The following is a 20,141-nucleotide window of genomic DNA, read 5'->3' as shown; positions in this document are numbered from 1 at the left end:
TTCTTATATGGGGTAGAGTTTTTTGTTTTGTATTCTTGCATTTACTAACTTTTCGTTTCAATTCACTTAAACCCAAGACAGAAAATTACATGACCCAGTAGCATATTTGGTGATAAAAAAAACTTTTGCAAAGACTGATAAAATCCTCATCAATAGAGATCATTAGATTTGTGAAGATTATTTCGGCACAATTTTCGTTGATACCACAGGAACAGGAGAAGAAAGAAGGCTTCTAGTTTCTACCGTTGATCTATCCAGATCGCCTTGTAAAGCCTGCGTCAGCTACTTGAAACAAGTCCTCAAACAAATGAGAACCTAGAGTGGAGCTCATCTGTTTGCCAGTGCAGGACACACATAAAGCAGATGAAGGATAGTCTGTAAAACCTCCTCAAAATCTCCCAATCTACCTTTGAAAGTAAAAAGGCATTAAGTTCGGCCGGGCCAAACTTTGGATACCCACCACCTCGGATATATCTCCTTCTTATATATAAAATTCAATTTGTGTTTGTTTGTTTGTTTGTTCCGTATAGACTCAAAAACGGCTGAACCGATTACCTTGAAATTTTCACAGATTGTGTACGTTGGTCCGGAATCATAGGCTATATAATTCTTTGATAATGGGAGGGGAGCGGACCCTCCCCCTTACCCCAAAAGTACTACCCAAAAATAAAAGTGGGCCGATCGGGACAATATGGAGTTCAAATGAAAGGTATTCAAGAGTAGATTACTAATTTCATAATAAAAGTTGGATCCAAGTACCTGGGGGGCCGCCCCAGCCCCAAAACCCCTTAAAATTAGGTGTGTTTGACAATAATGACAATATAGGACTCAAATGAAAGATATTCGGGAGTAGATTACGAAAATGATCAGGAAGTAGGAATAGGCTTTATTATTTATTGAAAACGAAAGGGGCGGACCGTTACCCCAAAACACCACCCAAAATCCACAGTGGACCGATAAGGACAATATGGATATCAAATGAAAAATATGCGGTAGTAGATAACGAATCTGGCATGCAAATTCGTGTCGAAGTATAGGGGGTCACCCCACCCCCACAAAAACGCCCGAAATGGACACATTAGCCTACCACGGATATATGGGACTGGGTTTTTTTGTTCCGTATAGACTGAAAAAAGACAGAACCGATTTTCTCGAAATTTTCGTATATTGTGTAGGTTCGACTGGAAGTAAACATAGGCTATATAATTTTTCGGTATCGGAAGGGGAACGGACCCTCTCCCTTATGTTAAAAACACAACCCAAAATCAAAAGTGGACCGATCGGGACAATATAGGTATTAAATGAAAGGTTATGAAGAGTAAAATACGAATATTGTATTAAAATTTGAGTTTAAGTACCCATCGGGCCGCCCTAACCCCAAAACTCCCTTAAAAAACATATTGGACGCTCACTTCATTATAAGGATTAAAATGGGAGGTATTCGAGAGTAGATTTCCAAACTGGCATACAAAATCAGATCGAAATGTATGGAATTACGCCACCCCTCAAAAACGCCTTTAGACCCATTATGACTATATGATACTTGGATGAACCGATTTTCTTAATATTTTCATAGATTGTGTACGTTTGTCTGGAAGGAAACATAGGCTATATAATTTTTAGAAATCGGGTGGAGGCGGACCCTCCTCCTTACCCCAAAATCGCCACCCATATTCCAAAGTGATCCGAAAGGCACAATAAGGGTATCAACTGAAAGGTATTGGAGACCAGAAAACGAATATGATATTAAAATGTTGGTCCAAGTACCCAGCGTGCACCGAAGAGCCTAACTGCACTCATGGAAATCGGTTAAAAAATTCACTTTTTATAGGCCTAAACCCTTGAGACGTGAGATCGGTATATATGCCAGTTTTTTCCAAATCTGAACCGATATAAAATTTTAGCGAAATCGGACAATAAATACGCCTGTTATGGGCCCAAGACCTTTAATTGGGAGATTGATCTATATGACAGTTATATTCAAATAAAGCCTGATCTTGACCATATTCGGTACGAATGTCGAAGGGCCTAACGGAACTCATTGTGCTTAATTTCAGCTAAATCCGTTAATATATTCACTTTTTATGGGAATAAAACCTTAAATCGGGAGATCGGTATATATGTCACCTATATCAAAATCTGGATCGATCTAAGCCGAATTGAAAAGAGATGCCGGGGATCCTAGCACAACTCGCTGCGAAGTCGGACAATAAATGGGAATTTTATGGACCCAAGGCCTGAAATCATGAGAACGGTATTTTTGGCAGCTATTTCCAAATATGAACCGATCTGGAAATTGAGGGCAGAACATAATCTACAGTCGCCAACTGCAGCGGAATCGGACAGTAAATGTGCCTTTTATGCGTCCAAGAAATTAAATCGAGTGCTCGGTCTATGTGACAGATATATTGAACAAGGATGTCGAAAGCTCTAGCACAACTTACTTCATAATAAATGTGGATTTAATGGGCTTAAGACCTTAAGTCGATAGATCGGTCGATATGGGTGCTTTATCAAGATATAGTCCAATATAGCCCATCTTCGCCCTGTAGAGGTTTAAGATGTCAAGATCCCAGATCAGTTTATATGGCAGCTATATCAAGTTATGTACCTATTGCGTCAGTCATATCAAAACACCTCATACAAAATTTTAGCCAAATTGGATGCGCCCTCTAGCGGCTCAATAAGTTAAAATCCAAGATCGGTCTATATGACACCTATACCAGGTTATGGACCGATTTGAACCATGCTTCGCATAGTTGTCTGAAGTGATATCAAAACACTACGTGCAAATTTTAGACAAATTGGACGAGAATTGCGCCCTCTAGAGGCTCAAGAAGTCAAGACCCAAGATCGGTTTATATGGCAGGTATATCACAATCCCAACCGAGCTACACTAATAAGAAGTAATTGTGCAAAATTTCAAGCGGCTAACTTTACTCCTTCGAAAGTTAGCGTGCTTTCGATAGACGGACGGACATGGCTAGTTTGACTTAAAATGTCACGACGATCGAGATGTTACAAATAGAATGACTAAATGAATATACCCCCTATCCTACGGTTGTGGGTATAACAAGTAAAAGGGTGCTAAGTTCGGCCAGGCCGAATCTTATATATCCTCCACCATTTCTCGCATATGTCAAGTTCTTTGGCCGACATCCCTATAGACAAACAAAGGAAATGGATAAAAATTGTTATGCTATATCCGGTATACCATGTTATGAACAGATTGGGGCCTTACTAGGTTTGGCTGTTGGAGACCAAAGTGGAATTCATTGTGCAAAATCAATCGGATAAGAACTTCGACCGATAGTGGCTTAAAAATATAAAATTGGAAGACCTTTTTATATAGGAGCTATATCAGTTATGTACTGGTTTATCAAGGTTTATATTGGAGCTACAATATATCAGGCTGTGAACCGATTTGGGCCATAGTTGGCGCAGCTGTTGATGGTCAAACCAAAACACATCATGCAAAAATTTCAGCTAATTAGGATAATAATTGCGCCCTCTACATGCTCAAGAAGTCAAGATCCAATATCGGGTTACAGGATAGCTATACCAAAACGTGGACCGATTTGGCCTATTTACCCCTATCATATGGTGGAGGGTATAAAAAACGACAGCACTGAAAGAATGAAAAGGGACTCCGGAGTCGAGCTACACATTTTATCGCAGTTGTAGTAGTGGTGCAGGGTACAGTTTGTGGTTTTGTAATAATTTCCACATAAATGTGTACTTAATTTACTAATTTCATGCTAGGACCGTAAATACTCAACTGGATTGCTTAGAAAGAACTACATCCATTTTTGGATATCGTGGCGGCACGGGTTATTGTTAACGAATCGTCATAATATTTCGTATTTTGCTTATTGTGGCCAAAAGGAAAAAATATAGAGGGCATGTGTTGTAAAATTTTTTTGTTTGTTTTTTAGGACACTTTAACGTACAAACTTGTTTTGTTCATCGTCTGATATTTATCACAAGCATGTATATTTTGTATTGCTTATCAAAAGTTTTCCTGGGATATATTAATGTTGATTGACATGCATTTATTGCTTAATGTCATAATTAAATACAGACATTTCATTATATAGCACTACAACTGTCCTTTATTACGAAATATCATAGCAAGGTTTAATTTATTGATTAACTGAATTATATGGACCGCAATGAGTACTCCGGTCTATTGTGTGGGAAAAAGATAATTTAAACATTTGTTACACGCAAAAAAAATAATTCGTTCCACATAAAACAAATTTTCGCCAGGTTAAGTTCTTTTCTGAAAAATGTTGGATTTTTTTATGATAAAAGTACACGTGTAAAAAGTTTTTTTTACCCATTACCATAGGGTGGGGGTATATTAATTTAGTCATTCCGTTTGTAACACCTCGAAATATGCGTTTATGACCTCATAAAGTATATATATGGTCATGATGATCACCATGACAGTTTAAGTCGATCTAGCAATGTCCGTCCATCTGTCCATCTGTCCGTGCGTCCGTCTGTCTGCCGAAAGCACACTAACTTTCGACGGAGTAAAGCTTGTAATTTTGCACAAATACTTCTTAATAGCGAAGGTCGGTTGGGATTGTTAATGGGCCAAATAGGTGCATGTACTAATATAGCTGTCATATAAACTGATCCTGGATTTTGACTTCTTGAACTTCTAGAGGGCGCAATTCTTATCCGATTTGTCTGATATTTTTATACCCTCCACCATAGGATGGTGGTATACTAATTTCGTCATTATGTTTGTAACTCCTCGAAATTTCGTCTAGGACCCCATAAAGTATATATACTCTTGATCGTCCTGACATTTTTTGTCGAACTAGCCATGGCCGTCCGTCTGTCCGTCCGTACGTCTGTCTGTCGAAAACACGCTAACTTTCGAAAGAGTAAAGCTAGCGGCTTGAAATTTTGCACAAATACTTCTTATTAGTGTAGGTCGGTTGGGATTGTAAATGGGCTATATCGGTCCACGTTTCGATATAGCTGTCATATAAACCGATCTGGGATCTTGATTTCTTAAACCAGCTAGAGGGCATAATTATTATCCGATTTGGCTGAAATTTTGCATGTGGTGTTTTATTATGACTTCCAAAAACTGTGCTGAGTATGGTTGAAATCGGTCCATAACCTGATATAGCTGCCATTTAAACCGATCTGGGGTCTTGACTTCTTGAGCCACTAGAGGACGCAATTATTATCCGATTTGGCTGAAATTTTGCATGAGGTGTTTTGTTATGACATTCAACAACTGTGCTAAGAAAAGCTCAAATAGATCCATAACCTGATATATAAACCGATCTGAGGTCTTGAGTTCTTGAGCCTCTACAGGGAGCAATTCCTATCCGATTTGGCTGAAATTTGCACGACGTGTTTTGTTACGACTTCCAATAACTATATTAAAAAATGGTTCAAATCGGTCCATAACCTGATATAGCTGCCATATAAACCGATCTGGGGTCTTGACTTCTTGAGCCACTAGAGGGCGCAATTATTATCCGATTTGGCTGAAATTTTGCATGAGGTGTTGTGTTATGACATTCAACAACTGTGCTAAGAATAGTTCAAATCGGTCCTTAACCTGATATAGCTGCCATATAAACCGATGTGGGATCTTGTTCACGATATGTTTTGGTGCTCAGTATGGCTAAAATCTTTTGAATAGCAATAAAATTAGCTAATTTTGGCGAAAACTATGAAATTATTAAAATTCTGAGGAAGACTAAAACTTTTCTGGGGAGTGCTTAGCCCACTCCCAGTGGCTTTTCAACACTTAAGACTAGCATATATACCGATCTGTAATATTAACCGATTCGCAGAATTTTTGATACACTTAGTTTTATAATAACCCTACACATCCTCAATGTGATACAGATCGCCTCGGCCGACCGAACTTAATGCGTTCTTACTTCTTTTTACTTGAGATTGCTAGAGGCCCATTCATTCATTCAAAGTCTTCTTTCCCGTAGTAATTCGAAGTAGTTTGATTTTAAATTTCGTCTAAATTTTAAAATGCAAGAAAATTTTTCAAAACCCAAAAATATCTCCTTTTTGGGAAAAGTAACGTAAATATTGATATTTTGTTAGTTTTTTCAATATTTTATATTTGAAGTAGGGGTTTTAGCAGAGAAATTACAGATAATTTAAAAAACAGGAAACCTATTTTTATACCCACCACCGTAGGATAGGGGGTATATTCATTTAGTCATTCCGTTTGCAACACATCGAAATATCAATTTCCGACCCTACAAAGTATATATGTTTCGGATCGTCGTAAAATTCTAAGACGATTATGCGATGTCCGTATGTCTTTCCGTCTGTTGTAATCACTCTACAGCCATCAAGAATTGAGATATTGAGCTGGTATCAAATCCAAATCGGATCATAATTGGATATAGCTGCTATAGCTGATAGTCTGCCATCAGACTCACTAAGACGTTTTCGTCCATTGTAATACCACAGGAATAGAAGAAGGAAGTTGCCTTCTAGTGCCTACCGTTGAACCATCCAGATGTTCATATCTTCTAAATCAGACATATTCTCAAAGAAATGAGAACCCAAAGTGGAACTCCTTCTGACTGCTAGTGCGGGGCACATACACAGAAGGTATTCTATAGTCTCTTCTACTTCGATGTACTCACAGCTTCTGCAAAGTCGTTGCTGGCAATTACAGTCTGCAAGCATGTTTTCCGATTACGCAGTGACCTGTCATGACGGACAGAATGACTGAGACGTCTGTTCTAGCCAGTGACAGCAAAGCGGTTGAATAAGCTACATAGTTTTGGAATGTTCACAGCCCCCTTATTGTGAACATCTATCAAATGTTGTCTTTGGGCCTGCTCCTGAAAACTTAGTTTAAATATCCTACTTTCGCTTTACAATTCCCTGCGATATATCTGTGGCTCGGCACCCGGAACAGGTGAATTTTGAACTGTTCCTCCATCTCATTGAGAGATCTGCGACAGCCGAGTACAGTTTTTGCGTTCAGAAATACATTACCCAGTGATTAAATGGCTGCCTGGCTATCTAAGAAGATATTAATGCCAATCGTCGTTATGACATTATAACTTAGCCATTCCACCACTTCGTTAATTGCAAGAATCTCCGCTTGATACACACTGCAGTAGTCGGGTAAACTTTTCGATATGACCAGTTCTAGATCTTTAAAGTATAGCCCAAAGCCCACCTGCTCGTATAGTTTGGAATCATCCATATAGAAGTCTATGTAACTTCTAAAACCAGGGATATCTTAGTTCCAATCGGTTCTATCTGGAATAGTGGTACAATACTTTTTATCAAAAAGCGGCTCAGATAGGGTGTAATCCACACTGCCTGTAACTTCGGACATGACATGACTAAAGAAAAAGCTCCCTTAACCTCACGGCAGTGATCGCAACAATTTGTCTAGACACAATGTCCAGAGGCACTAGATGTAGCATAAAGTTCAGTGAATCAGATGGTGTCGTCCTCAATGCGGCTGTGATGCACAAACAAGCCATCCTTTGGATCCGGTTAAGTATTGAGCAGTAAGTGGACTTTTGAAGCGCCGTCCACCAGATTACAACACCATATTATTCTGACAACTGCAGTATATACCCAATGCATGATACGCGGCCTAAACTCCCAACTTTTGCCTATGGCTCTCTTGCAGGTGTATAGGGCAAGAGTCTCCTTTCTTGCCCTTTCCAAAACATACTGCAGTGGTCAGGTAACCTTTTCCATATGACTAGTTCTAGATCTTTACAGCACACCCCAAAACCCACCTGGTCGTTTAGTTTGGAACCATCGGTATAGAAGTCTATGTATCTTCTATTACCAGGGATATCGTAGTTCCAATCGGTTCGACCCGGAATAGTGGTACAGTACTTTTTATCCAAAAGCGTCTCACGTAGGGTGTAATCCACACTGCCTGAAACATCGGACATTGTGTCAAGGATAATACATTGTCCGTAGCCGCCACATGACCAAAGAAAAAGCTCCCTTAAACTCACGGCAGTGGTCGCAGCAATATGTCTAGCCACAAAGGTCCGAAGCACATAAAAGCTTTATTTATTTCCCTATTTCTCTGAAATGTGAAAAAAATTAATTGTTTTAAGCTTCAGGACCCAAAAATCGGTTCAGATCTATATTTAGATACAGCTGCTGTATAGACCAATCTCTCGGTTAAGGGTCTGTAGCCCATTAAAGCGGCATATCTAATACGATTTCGCTGAATTTAAAAATCAAATCAATATTTTTATAACCTCCACCATAGGATGGGGGTATACTAATTTCGTCATTCTGTTTGTAACATCTTGAAATATGCGTCTGAGACCCCATAAAGTACTGTATATACATTCTTGATCAGCATTAAAATCTAAGACGATCTAGCCATGTCCGTCCGTGTGTCCGTCTGTCTGTTGAAATCACGCTACAGTCTTTAAAACTAGAGATATTGAACTGAAACTTTGCACAGATCTTTTTTTTGTCCATAAGCAGGTAAAGTTCGAAGATGGGCTATGTCGGACTATATCTTGATATAGCCCCAATACAGACCGATTCGCCGATTTAGGGTCTTAGGCCAATACAAGCCACATTTATTATCCGATATTGCTAAAATTTTTAACAGTGAGTTGTGTTAGGCCCTCCGACATCCTTAGTCAATTTGGCGCAGATCGGTTCAGATTTAGATATAGCTGCCATATAAACCGATCCTCCGATTTAAGGTCTTAGGCCCATAAAAGATACATTTATTATTCGATTTTGCTAAAATTTGGGACAGTGAGTGGTCTTAGGTCCTTTGGCATCTTTCTTCAATTTGGCCCTGATAAGTCCAGATTTGGATATAGCTGCCAAATAGACCGATCTCTCGATTTAAAGCTTTGGGCCCATAGAGGCGCATTTATTATCCGATTTTGCTGAAATTTAGAATAGTGAGTTGTGTTAGGCCCTCCGACATCCTTGGTCAATTTGGCTCGGATCGGTTCAGATTTGGATATAGTTGCCATATAAACCGATCCTCCGATTTAGGGTATTAGTCCCATAAAAGCCACATTTGTTATCCGATTTTGCTGAAATTTGGGACAAAGAGTTGGCTTAGGACCTTTGAAATCTTTCTTCAGTTTGGCTCTTATCGGTCCAGATTTGGATATAGCTGCCATATAGACCGATCTCGCGATTCAGGTGTTGCGCCCATAAATGGCGCACTTATTGTCCCATGTCGCCGAAATTTGGGAAAGTGAGTTAAGTTAAGGGTCTTAACATACTTCTGCAAAATGGCACAGATCGGTCCAGATTTGGCTATAGCTGCTATAGAGACCGATCTCTCGGTTTTAGGTTTTGAGGTCATGAAAGGCGCATTTATTGTCCGATGTCTCTGAAATTTGAGACAGTGAGTCGTGTTAGGCCCTTCGACGTCCTTCTTCAATTTGGCCCAGATCAGTCCAGATTTGAATACGGCTGCCATATAGACCGATCTCTCGATTTAAGGTTTTGGGGCCATGAAAGACGTATTTATTGTCCGATGTCTCTGAAATTTGAGACAATGAGTTGTGTTCGGCAATTCGACGTCCTTCTTCAATTTGGCCCAGATCGGTACAGATGTGAATACAGCTGCCATATAGACCGATCTCTCGATTTAAGGTTTTGGGCCCATTAAAGGCGCATTTATTGTCCGATTTCGCCGAAATTTGGGAAAGTGAGTTAAGTTGAGGCACTTGACTTATTTCTGTAATGTGGCACAAATCGGTCCAGATTTGGCTATAGCTGCCATATAGACCGATCCCTCGGTTTTAGGTTTTGGGCTATGAAAGGCGCATTTATTGTCCGATGTCGCTGAAATTTGGTACAGTGAGTTGTGTCCTTCGACGTCCTTCTTCAATTTGGCCCAGATTGGTCCAGATGTGAATACAGCTGCCATATAGACCGATCTCTCGATTTAAGGTTTTGGGCCCATTAAAGGGTCATTTATTGTCCGATTTCGCCGAAATTGGGTACAGTACTTGGTTTTAGGCTCTTCGACATTTTTTTATGGTAGGCTTGTCGACATCCGTGTCGTATATAGCTACTAAAAAGACCAATATTGTGTTATACACAATTGAACAATGACTTGTACTAATTAGTAGTTGGTCCAAATCGGAACATATTTCGATATAACTGCTATGGGACATAAGGTATGTAATTTTCACCGGATTTTGATGAAAGGTGGTTTACATGTATACCCGAGGTGGTGGGTATCCAAAATTCGGCCCGGCCGAACTTAACGCCTTTTTACTTGTGTTTTTTTTTTTCAAGCTTCCCCAAATCCGACTCAAATATAACCGATCTTCAAGCTTTTTGACATCGCACTCAAATATGGTTTAGATCGAACTATAGTTAGATATTGCTGACATATAGACCGATCTGCCGATTAAGAGTCTGTATACCATAAAAACCTTATTTTGTTATCCGATTTTGATGAAATTAGAAATGGTGTGTTAGTTTAATCCTCCCAACATCCGACCAAAATATGGATCAGATCGCATGATATTTAGTTGTAACTGCCATGTAGACCGACCTGTCGCAATAGTGTCTAAATGTCCTTAAAGATGCATTTATTATATGATTTCGCTGGAATTTGACACATTGGCTTGTATTAGGCCTTCCGTTGTCCGACCAGAATTGGATCCAGATCGCACAATATTTGATTATAGCTGCCATATAGACCGATCTTTCAAATTTAGGATCTTAATCAAATAAAAAGACTTCGCTGACACCGTGATTTATAATAGAGCTCTCGGGACCTGAATCAAATGTGATCCAGACCAGCCCATGTTAAGATATAAATTGGGTTATTAATATATCCATGGTGGTGGGAGACCCAAGATCGCCACGGCCTAACTTGAAACGTTTTTACTTGCTTTTAACAATATATCTATGGAGTTGCAAAGCCATTCCTTGTTTATTTTGCATGCTATACTTTGTTCTCTGTAGTAACCCCATATATATGTATATTTAAAATGTTCCAATGTTAACCCAGTTAATGATATATTCATATTTTTGTTATTTGCATATAACCTCAACTCGTTTCTAACCCTCCTCCATGCATTAAAAAAAACATTTGCATCATGCCACAACCACCAACCAACCACCACAACCAAACAATCAAAAATAATAATAATAAAAAAAATCGATTAATATCCCCATCATATTACCAACAATAACCACCACTATCAACTTACCTCCATCTAAACTCGTCTTACAAAAAATAATATCCAACAAAAAATAACCAATCCCCGTAGTAAAAGTAATGGTTATGCGATCAATGGCACTTTACTACAACCTCCCGAAATTCTTTCACAGACTTCTAGTGCAACAGCGGTCACAGCTACCACCTCAAACTCTGCTGCGGTATTGGCAAATGATTTGAATAAAACAGAGATACGCGATACGAGAGTTCAAAGCCAACAGCAACACCAACAACAGCCATTACAACATTCCGAAGGAGGCTCAACTTTTGTATTCACCTCACCCACATCGACATTTAAGCGCAAGAAGCAACAACAACTGCTGAAAGAGGAAGAACTGCAAAACAAGAGCCGGCAATACGAGCAGTTGCAGAACAACAACAATAACAATACTCAGGCAAACAATGGCTATGGTCTTAGCTCGGCCACAAAAAGGCCACCATTAGGATCGAATGAAAGTGCAACAACCTTAAGTGAAGATTACAGTAATTCAACGACCAAAGGAAGTCCCAACAACTTGGCCCTCATAAGACACCATTGGGGTCAGCTACAACCGGCACAGCAGCATAATAGCCATTACCAGCATCAGCCTCAGGAGCAGCCAGCACGTCCGTATTATCAGCAACATCGTTCCAACAACGGCACCACCGCCAATGATACAAAGACGGTGATAAACAGCAACACAGGTGTGATTATCACAGACACCTCCATTCTTAACTACGCCTCAACATCGTCCACATCCTCACTAATCGCCAGCGGAAAAGGAACTGCTCCAACGGAAAACGGTAACGGAACGACCGCAAATCGTTCGACACGACGTACACACACCCTGCCTCTGGCGGCTGGCAAAGCAGCTACAGCGGCTGCCATCACAAAACTGCATCAGCCATCTTCCTCCTCATTCATTGCCGATGGGGTGGTGGATTTAGTGCATGACACTAAATGTGCACCATCTGCATCGACATCATCGTCACCGCCTCACCTGAAATCAAATTTTAAAACGAAAAGCTCCACCGCCACAACGTCAACGAAGCGCCACCTCAACACCTCCACAACGGCCACAGTCAATAATTCAAGGCAACAGCATTTGACGGCTAAAATGCAAGCGAGTAGCAGTGGGGGCAGTGGGACCACAACAACGGCCAAGGGTTTTAGCAACACTTCGAGTCTAGTCGATGACATTGAAATGAATTTGGGCCTAATTGGATGGCGCAAGAAGTGCCTATATACCCTGTTGGTACTTCTAATGCTGTTGATAATCATTAATTTGGGTCTGACACTTTGGATACTGAAGGTCATGGAATTCTCAACGGTAGGTAAAGATCATTGTAATGTAGAAAAAAAACGAAATGAATTCATAGCAAAATGTATTTTTGAACAATCAAATAGACAGAAGGGAGAAGAAATTTCATTGGCAATCAATAGCAATGACGTGAGCATCCTCACTCGAATAATTCCACTCCATATGATGGGGTTTGCATTAATAGGGACCCTAAGTCAATGAAAAATTTAGATTGCAAATTGCAAACTTTGCCCATGAATATTCCACTAAGGAACAGGGACAAACTTCTCACCTATCAATGAGTGCAGTCCGATTCAAGTTTAAGCTCTTTTATAGCCGAGTCCGAACGGCGTGCCGCAGTGCAACACCTCTTTGAAGAGAAGTTTGACATGGCATATTACCTCAGCATTAGGAGGGGAAAGCCACCGCTGAAAATTTTTTCTGATGGTCTCGCCAGGATTCGAACCCAGGCGTTCAGCGTCACATGCTTACCTCTTCGCTACGGTGGCCTCCATACTTTAGGTGAGGGTTACGTTGATTTGAAACGACAATGCGGATTCTAATTTGCTCCATGCCACTACGAACAATCACCACAGCCAGTTATCGGCTTATTTTTATACCCACCACCATAGGATAGGGGTATACTAATCTAGTCATTCCGTTTGTAACACCTCCAAAATTTGATCTAGGACTCCATAAAGTATAAATATTATTGATCGTCTCGAAATTCTGCGCCGAGAGAATCATGTCCGTCCGTCCGTCTGTCGAAATCACGATAGTGGTCGAACGCGTAAAGCTACCCGCTTGAAATTTGACACAGATACATAATATCGACGTAGGTCGTTGGGGTTTGCAAATGGGCCATATTGATTCAGATTTGGATATAGCTTCCATATAAACCGATCTCCCAATTTGACTTCTAGAGCCCCTGGAAGCCGCAATTTTCATCCGATTTGGCTGAAATTGAGCACATAGTGTTCTTTTTTGACTTCCAACAACTGTGGCAAGTAGTCGGTCTAAAATATGATATAACTCCCATACAAACCGAACTCCCGATTTGACTTCTTGGACCCCAGGAAGACTCAATTTTCATTCGATCTGGCTGAAATTTTGCAAAATTTAAATTTAAATTTTGTGTTCTCTTATGACTTCTAACAACTGAGCCATGTACGGTCCGAATCTGTCTAGAACCTGATATAGCTCCCATATAAACCGGTCTCTCGATTATTCTTGTTCGGTTCCTAGAGCTAAAATCAGCGTAAAAGTCTAAGTCGATCTAGCCAAGTCCATCCGTCTGAAAACTTTAAACTTTGCACAGATTTTTTTTTTGTCCATAAGCAGGTTAAGTTTCAAGATGGGCTATATCGGACTATATCTTGATATGGACCCCATATAGACCGATCCGCCGATTTAGGGTATTAGGCCCAAAAAGCCACATTTATTATCTGATTTTGTTGAAATTTGGGCCAGCGAGTTGTGTTAGGCCAGTCGACATCCGTCTTATTTGGCCCACATCGGTCCAGATTTGGACGAAGCTGCCATATAGACCGATCCGCCGATTTTGGGTCTTGGGCCCATAAAAGCCCCTTGATATCTTTCCGCAATATCGCTCAGATCGGTTTAGATTTGGATATAACTGCTATATTGACCGATCTCTCAATTTAAGGTTTTGGGCCCACAAAAGGCACATTTATTGTCCAATATCGCCGAAATTTGGGAGATTGAGTTGTGTGGGCCTTTCACCAACCTTCTTTAATTTGGCCCACATCAGTTCAGATTTGGATATAGCTGCCATATAGATTGATCTCTAAATATAAGGTTTTCGGCCCATAAACGGCGTATTTATTGTCCGATGTCGCCGAAATTTGGGACAGTGAGTTATGTTAAGCCCCTCGACATATTTCTGCAATGTGGCATAGATCGATCAAGATTTGCATATAGCTGCTATATAGCGATATCCCGATTTAAGGATTTGGCACAAGCCGATTATTGGCTTATGGTGTGCCAAATGTCCATAGCGGCATGGGGCGGATTAATATCTGCACCCTCTTTTCAACCTAACCTTACCTAACCTAAGGATTTGATCCCATAAAAAGCACATTTATTGTCTGATTTTGCCAAAATTTGGGACGATGGGTTGTATTAGGCTCTTCGATATCCTTCTTTAATTTGGCTCAGATCGGTCCAGATTTGGATACAGCTCTCATATAGACCGATCGCTCGATTTAAGGTTTTCGGCCCATAAAAGGTACAATTATTGTCCGATGTCGCCGAAATTTGGGACAGTGGGTAAAAATAAGCCGCTCGACATCTTTCTGCAATATGGCCCAGATCGGTTAAGATTTGGATATAGCTGCCATAGAGACCGAACTCTCGATTGAGGTCTTTACCCCATAAAAGGCGCACTTGTTGTCTAAAGTCACTTTAATTTGGGACAGTGAGTTAAGTTAGGCATCTTTCTGCAATATGGCACAGATTGATCCAGATTTAAATATACAGCTGCCATATAGACCGATCTCTCGATTTTAGTTTTTCGGCCCATAAAAAGTGCATTTATTGTCCGATGTCGCCAAAATTTGGGACAGTGAGTTAGGTTAAGCCCCTCGACATCTTTCTGCAGTGTGGCACAGATCGGTCCAGATTTGGTTATAACTGCCATATAGGCCGAACTCTCGGTTTGTGGTTGTGGGTCCATAAAAGGAGCATTTATTGTCCAATTTCAACGAAATTTTGGACAGTGAGTTATGTTAGGGGCTTTGATATCCCTCTCCAATTTGGTCCAGATCGGTTCAGATTTAGATTTAGCTGCCACATATCATCATATATCTTGGCCCCATAAAAACCACACTTATAATCTGATTACGCTAAAATTTGATATAGTGACTTATGTTAGGCTTTTCGACATCCGTGTCGTATATGGTTCAGATCGGTCTATATTTGGATATGACTACCAAAATGACTTATCAATAACCGTGTCAAATTTGGTCCAAATCGGAACATATTTGGATATAGCTGCTATGGGGCCATAAATTGTGCACTTTTCACCGGATTATGACGAAAGGTAGTCTACATTAATACCCGAGGCAGTGGGTAAGTAACGCCTTTTTACTTTTTTTATACCCTCCACCATTTCGTCATTCTGTTTGTAACTATTCGAAATATTCGTCTGAGACCCTATAAAGTATATATATTCTTGATCGTCGCGACATTTTATGTCGATCTAGCCATGTTCGTCCGTCCGTCCGTCCGTCTGTCAGTCGAAAGCACGCTAACTTCCGAAGGAGTAAAGCTAGCCGCTTGAAATTTTGCACAAATACTTCTTATTAGTGTAGGTCGTTTGGGATTGTAAATGGGCCATATCGGTCCATGTTTTGATATAGCTGGCATATAAACCGATCTTGGGTCTTGACTTCTTGAGCCTCTAGAGTGCGCAATTCTTATCCGATTGGGATGAAATTTTGCACGCAGTATTTCGCTATGATATCCAATAACTGTGCCGAGTATGGTTCGAATCGGTCCATAACCTGATATAGCTGTCATATAAACCGATCTTGGGCCTTGACTTCTTGAGCCTCTAGAGGGTCCAATTCTTATCCGATTTGAATGAATTTTTGCACGAAGTATTTCGCTATGATATCCAACAACTGTGCAGAGTATGGTTCGAATCGGTCCTTAACCTGATATAGCTGTCATATAAACCGATCTTGAGTCTTGACTTCTCGAGAACTCGACAAATGCGCTCCATGGTAGAGGGTATATAAGATTCGGCCCGGCCGAACTTAGCACGCTTTTACTTGTTTTTGACTACTTCAATATAAGTTATGAATATATGAAATTTCATCCGAATTGGACAAGGGAATCGAGGGTCAAGCGTAATGGTTAAAATTTTGTCATTAGGAATATTAATTGAAAATTGTCTATAGAAAAAATTTTTGGAAAATGCTTTTGATCAACAACAAAATGCTTTTAAAATGTTATCTTTACATAAAAAAAAAATTCGGATCATCGTAAAATTCTAAGACGATTTAACGATGCCCGTGTGTCTGTCAGTCTATCCGTCCGTCTGTTGTAATCACTCTAGAGCCTCAAAAAAATGCACGCTGTTCTTGTTCTTGAACGGGCCAAATCTGACCATATTTAAATATAGCTGCTATATAGACCGATTTTCCGATAAAGGGTCTAATGCCCATAAAAAATTCATAATACATTCGATTTTGGTGAAATTTGAAACAGTGAAAAGTTTAAGGTTTCCCGACAATAAACCCAAATGTGGTTCAGATCGGGCTGTATTTAGATATAGCTACCATATAGACCGATCTCCCGATGAATGGTCTGAAAGCCATAAAAGCGCTATTTATTACCCTATTTCGCTGAAATTTGAAACAGAGGGTTATCTTAGGCCCTCCGAAATTCGTCTCAAATATGGTTCTGATCGGACTATATTTAGATATAGCTGCCATACACCCCGATATCCCGATAAAGCGTCTGAAGCGAATAAAAGCTTTATTCTTTATCCGATATCGCTGAAATTTGAAACATTGAGTAGTTTTACGCCTTCTAACAGAGAACCTAATTGTGGTTCAGATCGGGCTGTATTTAGATATAGCTGCCATATAGACCGATCTGCCGATAAAGAGTCTGAAACCCATAAAAGCGCTATTTATTAGCCTATTTCGATGAAATTTAGAACAGTGGGTAGTCTTAGTTTTCCGAACATCCGTCCCAAAAATGGTTCGGATCGGACTATATTTAGATATAGCTGCTATACAGACCGATATCCCGATAAAGGGTCTGAAGTGAAAAAAAGCTTAATTTTTTATCCGATTTTGCTGAAATTTGAAACCGTGAGTTATTTTAAGCCTCCCGACATCTTACGGAAATGTGGTTCAGATCGGACTATATTTAGATATAGCTGCCATATAGACGATCTTCCGATAAAGGGTCTGCGAATAAAAGCTTTATTTTTTATCCGATTTCGCTGAAATTTGGAACAGTGGGTAAGTTAGGGCCTCTTAACATCCGACCTAAATATAGTTCAGATCGAACTATATATAGATATAGCTGCCATATAAACCGATCTCCCGATAAAGGGTCTGCAGCCCATAAGCCTCCCGACATCTTACGGAAATGTGGTTCAGATCGGACTATATTTAGATATAGCTGCCATATAGACGATCTCCCGATAAAGGGTCTGCGAATAAAAGCTTTATTTTTTATCCGATTTCGCTGAAATTTGGAACAGTGGGTAAGTTAGGGCCTCTTAACATCCGACCTAAATATAGTTCAGATCGAACTATATATAGATATAGCTGCCATATAAACCGATCTCCCGATAAAGGGTCTGCAGCCCATAAAAGCTTCATTTTTTAGCTGATTTCGCTGAAATTTGAAACAGTGAGTAAGTTAAGACCTCCTAACATCCGACCTAAATATGATTTGGTTCGGACTATATTTAGATATAGCTGCCATATAAACCGATCTGCCGATAAGGGGACTGAAGCCTGAAAACAGGCCTCCGAGTTGGCTTATCCAATCCTTTGTATTAAACCTTAATCATCCATACTTACAACAATATTCCAAAGTGTAACGCATAGCAGAAATTATAAAATTTGACATATTTTTTGCCAAAGGCATTTTACTACATGCATTAATCCTAAGCCGCATTCAAGCCATTGTTGCAAAGCATATTTAACATAAATTATGACTATCCTCATTAGCAAAAACTAAAAAAAAATTAACATTTTATCTTTTTCATATTTTTCCATAGGAAGGCATGGGCCCACTTAAAATTGTTCCTGGAGGCATACAACTTTCTGGGCAAGCGTTGATTATGGATATGTTAAGAGCCTCATCAATACGCTCCAGGCACGGTCAGCCAATATCGATAGGTAAGTGGAAATGACAAAACAGGCAACACACTCATCATGACTGTCTTTTTTGCATCTCATTAATTTGTTTGCACAAAAAGGTATGAATAAATCATCCACATTTGTGTTGCCCCTCATTTCGAATATTTTGATAGTTAATCATTGGGTCTTGTGTGCTTAATTAGCATTCAAAATATCCTTTTTACAAGCTGTTGCTACAAGCAGTTCTCCTTGTGCTCTTGCATCCTGCCTAAATGGCAATCAACAACACCCAACCAAGGCATTGGCCAAAGTAAATATTTAATAGTTTATTTATTTATTCATTTTATGTTTATCTATCACACAGATGCTGATTAGTCATTTGCATTGGGGCATTTTTGCATAAATTACACAGCATTTGTTGTCATGTGTGAATGTTGGGAAGTATGCAAAGGGTGGCGTTTTAGAGTGATAGGATACTATGAGCGGGATAGTTAGATATCCCTGGAACATTGAGGCCCATTTTGTGTTGTGTTCATTGCTGTCATGAAAAGCTTAGCTGCGAGCAACCGGGCGCGCTCACAGTTTGCGGATAGTGGAATGCTCCATACGAAGTAGCTGCAACGGCAGTCGCGGACAATCAGCGGTATCGAACGGAGAGTCTCAGTGAGAGGACGGGTGGCACCGGCTCTTGCACAAATACTGAGTGCTTATGATGCTCGCTATGGCAAGGCGAGTTATTGGCGCCTTTAAATAACCAATGACCACCCTGTTCCCGCGGCGATCGGTTCTTTGGATCGGAACGAGCTTGCTCACCTACAGGAGCTTGACGAGGATCGCCACCTCCACATGTAAATGTGACTACAACAACAACTAATATTGCCGATATAGAATGCTTTTACAATGTGCTGCGGACGAATCGCATACGAAGTGGAGCTGGAGTTGACTTTCTTAATGCAACGTTACACCACTTTCGTTTAAAATTCTTTCACTCCAAACAAACACCCGACATTTATGTGGCAGATGAATTGTAAGATAGTTTGTGTATGACACTATCCTAATACCTTATCTCTACATTTCTATTTCCTGTTTATCACTTTGCTGTAAATGTGTGTGCATGTTTAAAAATTCTTAAACAATGCCAGTGTGTCTTGATTTCGGAAATGATGTTTGTTGCCTAGAATCCTTGTGATTTGTTCCAAGGAAATTGTTACAAGTCATTGTTAACACACGATACATTCCGGCCTAAGGCTAAACGTTACTCTATTTTAAACCCCAACTAACTACAGTCTTCAAATGTATTTATGTGGAAGATATTTGAATACCAATGAACCACTGGCCAAAACTGTATTTACCTTTGGATAATAATTTTGTTAAATCATGACATGAGTGTAAGAAATCTTGTTTTATCCCCATTATGGCCAAAATTAATGAACTAAAACTATTGTGTTACAAGCGATGCAATCAAAGATTCAATTCAATATTAAATAGAAATAAAGACGGCAATTTCTATTGCAATAAAATATTTAAATTTGCTAAATAACACATGCCAAATGCTGCATAATCTATTATGAAATCTGAAATGTAAATTGAAAATTGTTGTTGAAATTTGAAATAGATTTACGATTCAGATTCCAGAGAAAGCATTTCCCCTGCCCAAGATGAAAGGTATAACAAACAAAATTTTTTGATTTTCTTTGACGTACATACATCAAATGCAACTGTCTCTAATTGTCATTAGATAAAATTGTTTATTATAAGGGATGCTCGAAAGTTATGAATTGAGAATTATTATCAAAG

At 39.7% G+C, this 20,141-nt stretch overlaps 1 protein-coding gene across 1 annotated transcript in view; it reads left to right on the top strand.

The window, feature by feature from the left end:
• The window catches only part of LOC106083517 (putative uncharacterized protein DDB_G0285119), a 118,281-nt gene that overhangs the window by 74,445 nt on the left and 23,695 nt on the right, over positions 1-20,141 (top strand). Inside the window, exons 3-4 of the mRNA XM_059367196.1 lie at positions 11,268-12,525; positions 18,263-18,383. Of these exons, the coding sequence (XP_059223179.1) occupies positions 11,268-12,525; positions 18,263-18,383 (1,379 nt within the window). The remainder of the gene's footprint in view (positions 1-11,267; positions 12,526-18,262; positions 18,384-20,141) is intronic.

This window comes from Stomoxys calcitrans, chromosome 4, assembly GCF_963082655.1.
Source record: "Stomoxys calcitrans chromosome 4, idStoCalc2.1, whole genome shotgun sequence".
Classification (NCBI taxonomy): Eukaryota; Metazoa; Arthropoda; class Insecta; order Diptera; family Muscidae; genus Stomoxys; species Stomoxys calcitrans.
Note: the sequence above shows the minus strand (reverse complement) of the source record. Positions and strands in the feature narration are given on the sequence as shown.